The 11684-nt window shown below is 46.2% G+C and overlaps 1 protein-coding gene across 1 annotated transcript in view; it reads right to left on the reverse strand.

Moving 5' to 3' along the window:
• Nucleotides 1–2569, reverse strand: part of LOC144500622 (zinc finger protein 652-like) — a 73456-nt gene extending 70887 nt beyond the window's left edge. Inside the window, 1 exon segment of the mRNA XM_078223855.1 lies at nt 2078–2569. Within this exon segment, the coding sequence (XP_078079981.1) occupies nt 2078–2170 (93 nt within the window). The 5' untranslated portion in view covers nt 2171–2569.
• Between the last annotated feature and the right edge of the window lie 9115 nt (nt 2570–11684).

Below are 11684 nucleotides of genomic sequence, written 5' to 3' on the forward strand. Positions count from 1 at the left end.
CCCCTTATGATATAACTGCCACATCTGAAGTGGAACTGTGCAGGGAGGAAGGACGAAAATATGTATTTATGTCACTCATATTTATTAGTATTAGGCCCTTGAAGGATTTAATCCCTCCATAGGTGACAGCTGCGATTATAAAAAGATAGATAAAATGTCAGAGGGGTCCAAAGGAAATGTACGTGGAAAAAAGGGGGTAAATGTTCGAAACAGCGACTGCAGAGCAGTGGCAGCCAGATATTGAGTATCCGCCTGTCCTTCCCCTCTCCAAAGGTTACTTGCCCCCGTCTGGGATATCTGATTCCGCTTCCGCCCCCCCCCCCCCGCCCCCGGGGAAGGGGCACCCTGCCACCCGATCCCGGGGGGGGCGGGGGGGGGGTTGCCTTGCCCGCTCCACATTCCCCGTCTGGGAGATCTCTTTCCAGTTCCCCCTGCCACATTCTGCGAAGGTATATGCTCCCTCTGCCAACCACTCCCCCACCCCTCCAAAGCTCTGGAGAGGGTATCCTGTCATGGGCAGGCAACTGGACATCTTTCTGCACCCTCTTAGTATGTCCCTAGGGTAGGTATCTCACAACCTCTGCCCCCAAGTGTTTCTAAAGTGTGTTTCAACACCCAGGAGATGGGATTGTATCTGCCCCCCCTCCTCCCCAATATGTAGGTATCTTGCCAAATCTGGCGCCGCACCTTAGGGCGTGTATGTGTGCCCCCCCCCCCCCAATCATTGCTCTGGGTGCTGATGCATCTGCTTGTACCCACCCCGAGGGTGGGTGTATCTGCCTGCACCCTCCCCCATGCTATAGGGGGCATCTGCCCCACCCAAACCCTGCTCTGATTTATTATTGTCATAGGGATACAGTTAAACCTCCCTCCTCGACCACCACGTCCCCACCTTATCGCATCTTGTATGTCGTTAAAGGGTCAAGTTTGGCAGGACAGCTGCACTTGGACCATGAGATATATTTGGCTCTGGGAATTATGGCGGTCCTCTGATGGGTAATCTGTTCCCCTCTGCCCATGTCCCACTCTGGGGAGGGGTGTCTGCCCCCACCCCACTCCAAGGTGGCATATCTGCCCATGCCTTGCTCTGATGGAGTAGCTGCCCCCTTCAGGGGGAGATATTTGCCCCTCCCCATCCCACTCTGGATGGTACATTTGCTCCTCTACTGCCCTGTCCCACTCTGGGTGGGGGGTATCTGATCCCCTTTGCCCCTACCGCACTCTAGGTGGCATATTTACCCCTAACCTGCTCTGGGGGCATTCACCCCTTTTCTGGGGGGGTATTTTCTTCTCTCCTCTGCTCACAGGGAGGTATTCCCCTTTGCCCCTGCCCTGATGGGGTATCTGCTCCCCTTTGCCACTGCTCCTCTCTGGGAGGGGTATCTGCCTATGCCTTGATGGGGGATCTGCCACCCATTGCCCTGCCCCATTGGGAAAGGTATCTGCCCATGTTCTGATGCATGATCTGACCTCCTTTGCCCATGCCCCTCTCTGGGAGGGGTATCTGCCCCCTTTGCCTATGCCCCACTCTGGGAGACATATTTGCCCATGCCCTGATGGGTTCTGCCCACCTTTGCCCATGCCCCACTCTGGGAATCTGCCCATGCCCGGAGGTATCTGCTCCCCTTTGACCATGCCCTCCCATGCCCTGATGAGGTATCTGCCCCCTTTGCGAGGGTGTCTGTCCATACCCTGGTGGCGCATCTACCCTCTTTTGCTCATGCCCTGCACTGGTATAGGTAGCTGCCCATGCCCTGATGGGATATCTGCCCCCTTTGCGAATGGGTTATCTGTCCATACCCTGGGGGACGTATCTACCCTGTCCTGCTCTGGGAGGGGTGGGGTACCTGCCCCGCTCTGGGTGGTATGTTTGGGGGGGGGGGCGGTATCTACCCACCTCTCCCGGCCTTGTTATGAGAGATATCCTCCTGCAGCTCAGGGTCAGGGAGCTGTCATGTCGCCGCCCGGCGGCCGCTCCAAGCCCTGTGTCCGGGGGGAGGGGGGAGGGGAGAGGGGGGAGGGGAGAGGGGGGGGGGGAGCGGTTAGTCAGTCGTCAGTCAATCAGCCGGTCACTCACCCGCCGGGCCGGCAGCAGCCTCAAGCCTCTCTTCTTCACAGCCTTTATCGCCTCATTTGGATTCCTCTCACCGGAATAATAATAAATAATCATCAGTAAATAAACTGGAAGTGCTTGCACTATTTAAAAAAAGAGGGGGGGTTTGAGAAAGAGTGGTGGGGGGGGGGGGGGGGGGGGTGTTAACACTTTCCTTCCAGAATGATCTTTCCCTAGTCTCCCCTCCCCCCACACTGTCCCTGCTGACTGACTGGCTGAAGCCGGGCCGACGTGGCCAGTCGGTGCCGGTCGGGGAGGGGGAGGGAGGGAAAACTGGGGCCGCTGCCAAATACTGAGCTCTCCATTGGGGAGCTGCGTCGGCGGCGGCCGCGCGCCTGCGCACTGGCTCCCCCTCGCACACCTTTGCCCAATAGTGGTGCGTCCGGGCGGGCGCAGTGCGCAGGCGCGGCCGCTCGCTTCCCCCCCCGACCCGGCTCGCTCAGGGTCGCCCGTCCTCTCGGCAGCCGATCCCTTTCTGTCGAATCTTCTTCTCCCGCTAAACCGCCATCCCTACCCTCTTTGTAGCCCCTCTCGCACCTCGTTAAAGCGTCAACTTCGGCGGGACCGTCGCACTCGTACCATCAGAAATGTTCGGCTCTGGGGATTACGGCGCTCCATAACCGAGGCCCCCCCCGGCATTTAAGAAGCCGGCCGCTGTGCGCATGCGCGGTTGCCCGCCTGGAGCTGTCAAGCTGTCAATCATCTTTGTCCCAGGTACTGGCTCTTGCACACCTTATCCCCTCTCCAATGCAAAGCTAACGCATTCCACTGGAAGCCCAGTACTGGGGGGGGGGGGGGAGCACTTCCCAATGCATTGATAAAGTTTTAAAGTTTATTGATTAGTGTCACAAGTAGGCTTATATCCAACTTACAGTTCTGAACTATTGTTCAATCCACTTCAAAATGGTTGAGCACCATCTTTTATTTAAAGTTTATTTATTAGTGTCACAAGTAGGCTTACATTAACACTGCAATAAAGTTGCTGTGAAAATCCCCTAGTCGCCACACTCCGGTGCCTGTTCGGGTACACTGAGGAAGAATTTAGCATGGACCATGCACCTAACCAGCAGGTCTTTCGAATGTGGGAGGAAACTGCACCCGGATGAAACCCATGCAGACTCTGCAGTGACCCAAGCCGGGAATCGAAGCCTGGTCGCTCGCTCTGTGATGCAGCAGTGCTAACTACTGTGCTGCCCATGAGTGGAAGAGTCCCCAAACCTAAGGTTCCCTGCTGCCATTAGACTTTTGAATGGACCTACCATATATTAAGTTGATCTTCCTCTACACCCTAGCCATTAACACTGCATCGTCTCCTTTCCTTCTCCCCATGTACTCTATGAACGGAATGTTTTGTCTGTATAGCGCACAAGAAACAATACTTTCCACTGTATCCCAATACATATGACAATAGATCAAATAATAAATCAAATGTCTTGGTAAACCACTGCAATAAGTGCCCTTCTTCATCCCAACACCTTGCTGCCTTCCACTTTCCGTGACAGCCACAATTTGCCTTTTTTGTGTGTGAGCTGTCACATAATTGCATCAAGTGCCAGTGAAGTTCGAACTTCACGGAGGCAGACGTTTGCGAACACGCCCTCCGATTTTCACCAAAAAAAGTGCCCTCCGATTGCGCTCATGCTGTATTTTTAAATCTCCTGGCTCAGAACTTGACAGTAAATTGCAGCAAGTATGCGTCAGAAGAAACGCACAATAATTGGAGCTGCGTTTGAAAGCTTCTGCAACTTAATTTACTTTCAAAAAAACCAAACGCCCACTTTTCTCACAGTTATCTGGCAACTATCCCAGTTTTGATCAGTTTGAACGTTTCAATTCACCCAAACAGCCAGCCAGTTCTTTGCATTTGCCACATCTATTCCTGTGCAGGTTTCCTTTGAAACCGAACACTCACAGGTACGACTGAAGCTGTTATCCATTTTGAAACCCCGCCGCTTCACTTTAAAAATAGTAGCACCATTCACCATCAAAACAATGCAATTTACCCGTGTTACATTCAAACGGGTGAACCGATGTTGATGTAAAAGATCTGATCCAAACGCGTTTGTTTACTTTTGACTCAAACTAACAATGTAAAACCACTTTTTTTTTAAAAAGAGAAATATTCACTGGTAACTGGTAAACAACAAAACAGAGCAGTAGTCTTTTTCACACATCTGTCGATTTTGTAATTTAGGAACCGTCCCTTAGCATGCTTGTTGCAAGCTGGGCTGTAATTAAAGAACCATCCAACTGGAGAAAACGTCGAGAAGTAGCACAGGCGCCTTGAAATTAAAATTTGGGGTTTAAAAAACAAACGTGGCATTTTAAAATCTAAGAATATATGCGTTTTAACAAAGCGGCGGAAGTTTGAAATATTGCACCCAGGACACCTCGCTTAACAATTAGTTAGCATTGGAGTTGACTTTATTCTTGGCACATCCTTTCTTGCAATCCTAGCAAATAAATTTAGGTGTCATATTGTTAACAACGTTCATCCTTGAAGGATGTAGTTGGGACTAACTACTGCATGATTCAGAACTTTACATACATTTCACCCCCAGATAATCTTTGATAAGTCATAAAATCATTTTTTTACCTCCTTTGAGCATCTCACCGCTGAAAAAACTCAGTGAGCGGATCTTTATTTAACAACTGGAAGCCAGGGGGTTTGTGATGGTGGTTTTCATATATAGGTTGACATTCTCCATACGTGGGCTGACCTCGTAATCATGCTTACCCAGAAAAGTTATATTTATACCACTGATGAGGGATGGGCGGTAGTGAATCGGGGTTTCCATGGGTTCTGCAGCCTCAGACACCCCGTTCTTGTAGGTGTTATCATCACCTGCCTAACTGATGGATGGCAATAGCAGCATTTAAACTGCTCGCATTCCATTGTCGAATTACTTTTTCTCTGTATTTTCTTTAGAATTGTGCTGGAAAATATTGCCTGGAACTTTCTGCTATTTCTCTCTTTAAATTATTTTCTTCCTCTTTTAGATCCACTGTTGAATCTATTCTCAGATATTGATCAACATTATCCTAAAAACTGACCTAAGGAGATGGAGGAGAGCAAAATAGGCTGGCTTTTCTCTCAGATTGCCTTCCCACATCAATTTTTTTTCCACTTCTTCTTCATTCCCCACCCCCACCCAACAACCCCACCAACAACTTGTTTGAGCTCAGGTAATTACCATGTGAGGTATTCATATCTCCCTACCCCTGGCACTATGAACAATGCTGTGAGAGATCGAATAATGTGGAGATGCCGGCGTTGGACTGGGAAGCACAGTAAGAAGTCTCACAACACCAGGTTAAAGTCCAACAGGTTTACTTGGTAGCACAAGCTTTCGGAGTGCTGCCCCTTCATCAGGTCTGATGCACTCCGAAAGCTCTTGCTACCAAGTAAACCTGTTGGACTTTAACCTGGTGTTGTGAGACTTCTTACAGAGATCTAATAGTATGAACATTTCACGTGACCAATGCTGTTACAGCACTGAACCCCCTTTTGTGCTAATGATACCTAGCACATACATGAAAGCATTTTAAAAACGTTATTGTTACAGTTATCATAGAATCCTACAGTGCAGAAGGAGGCCATTCGGCCCATCGAGTCTGCACCGACCACAATCCCACCCAGACCCTATCCCCGTAATCCCACATATTTACCCTAGCTAGTCCCCCGGACACTAAGGGGCAATTTAGCATGGCCAATCTACCTACTGGAGCACCCGGAGGAAACCCACGCAGACACGGGGAGAATGGGCAAACTCCACACTGACAGTGACCCAAGCCGGGAATCAAACCCGGGTCCCTGGCGCTGTGAGGCAGCAGTGCTAACCATTGTGCCATCGTGCCGCCCTTTGTTCATTTGTTTCATGATGGCCCAAGTTATCCATTAACTGCATTAGACTCATTTTTTTTCTGGCTACTATTGATTTTTTTTTACACTGCTTGACATTAATGCTGTTAAAATTTGGAAAACTGCAAATGCGGAAATAGTTGTCTTTGTCTAGATTTGACTACAAAAAAACGCATGTGTCACAGATTGCAGTGCTTTATGTCGTGACTTCATGTTAAATATATTTTTCTTTGCTTGATACAATGTGTACAGAAAGAAATCTAGATATTGATTTCTCCAAATTTGAAGTACGGTTGCATGGTTCTAGTCTCTGTGTTATAGACTAGAACCTAAAAGGTTCACAACAGAACTGAGAGCGTTTACTTAGTGGGAAAAGTGAACAAGCTGGGAATCTATTTTTCAGATAAAAAAAGGCTAAATGGTGCCTTTATGGAGATCTTTAAAAAGTTGTAAGGGTTTGATAGAATAGACATAAATATAAAACTCTCACTTATGGACAGATGGTAGTCTAGTGGTAATGTTGCTGGACTAATAATCCAGAGGTCCAAGTGAATGCCTTGGGGACATGCATTCAAATCTCACCATGGCAGCTGGTGGAATTTGAATTTAGTTAATTAAAAAAATTGAATATAAAGCCGTGACTGTGAAACTATCATTGATTTTTGTAAAAACCCATCTGCTTCACTGAAGGAAATCTGCCATTCTTATGTGGTCTGGCCCAAAATAATGCCCTTATTCAAAAAGGGAAGGAGACAAAAACAAGTAACTATAGGCCAGTTAACTTAACATCTGTCATTGGGAAAATGCTAGCGTACATTATAAAGCACGTAATAGCAGAGCATTTAGAAATACATAATATAATCAAGCAGTCAGCATGGTTTCATGTGGGGAAATCAGGCCTGACAAATTTATTACAAATCTTTGAGGTGGCAATGAGCAGGATAAAGGGGAATCAGTAGATGTATTATTCTTGTATTTCCAAAAAGCGTTTGATAATGCACTGCACAAAAGGCTACTTAATAAAAGAAGAGCCCATGTGTTGAGGGTAGTATATTAGCATGGATAGAGAAATGGCCAACTAATAGAAGACAGGGTGCAGAATTTTCCCATCCCCCCGCCATGGGAATTGTAGTGGGTGGGGGGACAGACCATACAAAGGTCCATTGACCTTGGGTGGGATTTTCCAGTCTTGGGGCAAGCACGGCTGGAAAATCCTGCCCAGAGAGTTGGGATAAGAGAGGCATTTTCAGGATGGCAACCTATAACTAGTGGAACGTCACAGGGATTAGTGCTGGGACCACAATTACTTATATATTAATGACTTGGGTGTGGGAAGTGAACGTACCATTGCCAACTTTGCAGACGATGCAAAAATAGGTGAGAAGGCAGATGAGAGGATGAGACGAAGCGTCTACAGAGGGATATAGATAGGTTAAGTTAGTGCACAAAAACTTGGCAGATGGAATATAATTAGGAAAATGTGAAGTTATGCATATTGGTTGGAAGAAGCTGTTGTTGTTTTCCTCAGAACAAAGAGAGTGGAGATCATGAAATGGCTATAAAAGGTAAATAAAGAAAAGCAGTTCTCATTAGTTGAATGAACAAAGTCTAGAGCTCATAGTTTTAAGGTTTTGGGCAAGAGTTGCTGAGGTGAATGTGAGGAAGAACTTTCTTACGCAGCAAATGGCAATGACCTGGAACCCAGTGTCTACAAGGGCAGCAAAGATGAATGATTTCAAAAGGAAACTGGATGGCCACCGGAGGGAAATAAACTTGCAGCGCGAGCAGGAGCAATGGGACTGACTGGATTGTGCTATCGAGAGCTGGCATGAACTTGATGGCTGAATGGCCTTCTGTGTTGTCACGACTCAACTTTATGATTCCTTGCAGAGAGAATGGTTAGAATGTAGAATTCATTACCATATTGAGTGCTTAAGGCAAGTAGCATCGATGCTTTTAAGAGAAAACTAGGTCAGTGCATGAGAAAACAAGGAACAAATAGACCATGTGGACCATTCAGCCCATTTCTCTGCTGTAAATACCATGTAGCAAGCTCACTCCAAAGGATATCCTTTTGTTATATAATAATATATAATAAGAAGTTTGTGGGAGTTTTATTCATTATTGATGCAGATGTCACTTTTCAGTTGATAGTAGTTGCTAAGAATTAATGAAAAACTGACTGTATAATTGTTGTAATGATGATGTCCATACTGCAAGTTTGTCAAGTGATAAGATGTAAATCTTATGTAATGCTAATAACTGACAAAGGAAGTCACTTGACATGAAAGATCTTTCAAATCGATAAAATTCCCCACACGGACCCTTGTTGTTGGATATGTTTGTTAATTTTAGCCCGCTCGACAAATTATGTCCCAGTTTGAAGTCGGCATCAAGTGCTTTTATTACTTCATCATATTTAGCTTTTTCTTTGTCCATCCCTTGCCTGACTAGGATATCATCTGCACAGCCACCCATTGCATATAACAGCATACTGACCTGTTCGCTGCTCAACCTTCCCGCAAAGCCCGATACAGTGTGATATCTAGTAAAATATTGGTGCAAGTTCAGCCACACATCTGCTTGGTTAAGACCTGTGACCTGCTCGAAGCTTTCCTGTAAAGGCAGAGACTTTCCATACTTGTTCTTCTACCCGCTGCCACCATATAATATTCTTGGTCTCGTTGTATAATACAGAATATTTACAGAATCTGCTGAGGTAAGGAAAACACTAACTTAATTGAGGAGCATCTTACTGTGGCTTCATCTTTCCATGAGGTCTATAAGAGAGAGCAACCCGTGTCTGCATGGGTTTCCTCCAGGTCCTGGTTTCCTCACACAGTCTGAAAGATGTGCTGGTTAGGTGCATTGGCCATGCTAAATTCTCCCTCAGTGTACCCGAACAAGTGCTGAAGTGTGGCGACTAGGAGATTTTCACAGTAACTTCATTGCAATGTTAATGTAAGCCTACTTGTGACACTAATAAAAAAAGATCATTAGATGTTGCATCACTTCCTGTGATGATGCACACTGTGTTTCATTAACATATCACATAGTTAGAATTAGCCCTTAAACTACAATGTCCTGTCATCTTAAACATGTGGAGGCTACCATCTTTCAATGATGAAAAAATCCCCAATAAAATCCCAAGTGTATGACATACATGTGAAATATATGTATCGTACAAACAAATATGGTAAGAGAGCCTGACATCAACGATTTGATTCACAATATTGACTTGAGCCCAGTTGATAGCCAGTCTCATCACTTCAGTTTACAAAGCATATGGTCCATCCAACAACTGGGGCGTGGACAGGCGGGCAAACCTTCGCCTGTCCCATACCACATAAAATTGTGGACAAGTCATGGTGAGCAGGAGGATGGCAGGAAGTCCCCTGGGGAATTTTACAGGTCTATTGCATGCAATACTACTGACAGGGGATTGTAACATTCTGCCCATGGAATTTTCTCAGAATTTAAGCAGAACTATTTTCTTGGAAGCCACCAACAAATTTAAGAAGAAGGGAAAACAGCCCTGTGCTCACTCTCACAAGCACACAGCTGTAACTATGGCAACTTTCTTCCCCTGATTGCCCTTAAGCATTTTGGAATGTCAACAAAACAAGGGAAAAAAATTACCAGGACAACTTACAAAAACAACCTAATCTTCAAAACAAACTTACACAAACACCACCTGAACAAAATCAAAACAAAACAGACCTTTCTATCAAAGTTATGATACAATACCCAGTGCACACACCTGGTCAGCCAAATAGCAATTGATAATATCACAAACAGTGCAATAATGGTTACATCCAATAGATGCCTTAGTAGTTAATACAATTGTATAACAATTTTATTTTGACCAGTTGGCAGTTGGATGCTGCAGAAATCCATCATCAAGCTTAAGATTCTACAAATTTAACTATCGAAAATTCAATAAAGGTAGAGTATCAGGCTTGAATTTTTCAGATGGTGGAGTTTCCCTTCCAGCCATCCGAATAGTCAGCAAGAGACATATCCCCGGTGACTCCAAATACCTCACAGACATTTCACACTCGAATGAGCATCAGTTGGATGCAGGTGGTACTTCCACCCCCGACTCGGGACAAAGTCCCAACTCAGCTGCCAGCCGAGCTGCAGAGGACTGAAGAGGAAGTTCAGGAAGATGCCTGAGCCTAAGTCCCAGGACAGGGGGTGGGTTGGGCAAGGTATCTTTAAGGGATCCCAAGGCGGTAAGGATAGGGAGGGCCTGGGGGAATTTAAAGCAGGAATTTGGGGCATCAGGGAAGAGGCTGGATGGGGGAGGGGAAGGTTCAGCACCTACTGGACCTTAGGGGATGGGGAGGGGTGCTTCTGATAGTGGCGACCCTCGCCTGACTTTCCCACCAGCCTGTTCTTTTTCAGGCTTTACCTATGTCAGGTAAATCCTCCCATCAGCCTAATAATTGATGCTGGGTAGAAATGGTCCTTAAGTGGCCAACAATCGGCCACAGAAGAGCCTCAATTAGGGCAAGGGCAGGTCCAAGGTGGGTGCCTGCCCCAGTGTAAAAGTACTGTGAGGTTGGGCTGAGCAGGAACACTGAGGGAATCCTGTTCCTTCAATTTCATATTTCTCCACCCCTACCTCTGGCAAGGAATTGTGAAATTCAGGCCTCAGTTCAAAAGTTTATTTATTAGTGTCACGAGTAAGCTTACATCAACTTGCAATGAAGTCACACTTTGGCACCTGTTCGGGTACTGAGAGAGAATTTAGCATGGCCAATGGCCCTAACCAGCACATCTTTCGAATTGTGGGAGGAAACTGGAGCACCCGGAGGAAACCCACGGTGACATGGGGAGAACGTGCAGACTCCGCACAGAAAGTGACCCAAGCTGGGAATCGAATCCGGGTCCCTGGCACTGTGAGGCAGCAGTGCTAACCGCTGTGCCACCATGCCACCCTCCACACAGACACAGGGAGAATGTGCAGACCCTCAGTTTCTGATAGAAGAATAAATGAGAGATATGCTTGATGAATGTCATGCATTTAGGTAGCAGAAAGGTTGAAACGGTTCTAGGAGTCATACTCGGTTCAGTCAATTAAGCACACAGTAAACTAAATTATATTGTCAAATAAGTAGAACATAAGTGTGAGGTAGTCACCCTGATATTGTATCTGATCTGCTGCACTTTTCTCAATCACCTTAAATCTCTATCCTCTGAAAGTGGCTGATCTTTCAGCCACTGGCCATTGTTTCTCTCTATTTATTCTGCCAGTTTTAACATTTCCATCAAATCTCTTCCTAACCTTTTCTGCTTGAAGGGAAACAACCCCAACTTCTCCAGTCACTCCACTTAACTGAACTCCCTTACCACTCGAACTTAAAAGTTTTTTAAAAACTATGTGGAATAGAAAAAGATAAACCTGACCATTATTGAGAGATTCAAGCTCCTTGGCGTTCAGATCACCAACAATCTGTCCTGGTCCCTCCACACCAACGCTATAGTTAAGAAAGCCCACCAACACCTCGGGTTTCTCAGAAGGTTAAGGAAATTCAGCATGTCCACCATGACTTTCACCAATTTTTACAGATGCACCATAGAAAGCTTCCTTTCTGGATGCATCACAGCTTGGTATAGCTCCTGCTCTGACCAACACTGCAAGAAACTACAAAGATTGTGAACATAGCCCAGCCCACCACACAAACCAGCCTCCCATCCATTGAC

This window comes from Mustelus asterias, chromosome 11 (assembly GCF_964213995.1).
Source record: "Mustelus asterias chromosome 11, sMusAst1.hap1.1, whole genome shotgun sequence".
Classification (NCBI taxonomy): Eukaryota; Metazoa; Chordata; class Chondrichthyes; order Carcharhiniformes; family Triakidae; genus Mustelus; species Mustelus asterias.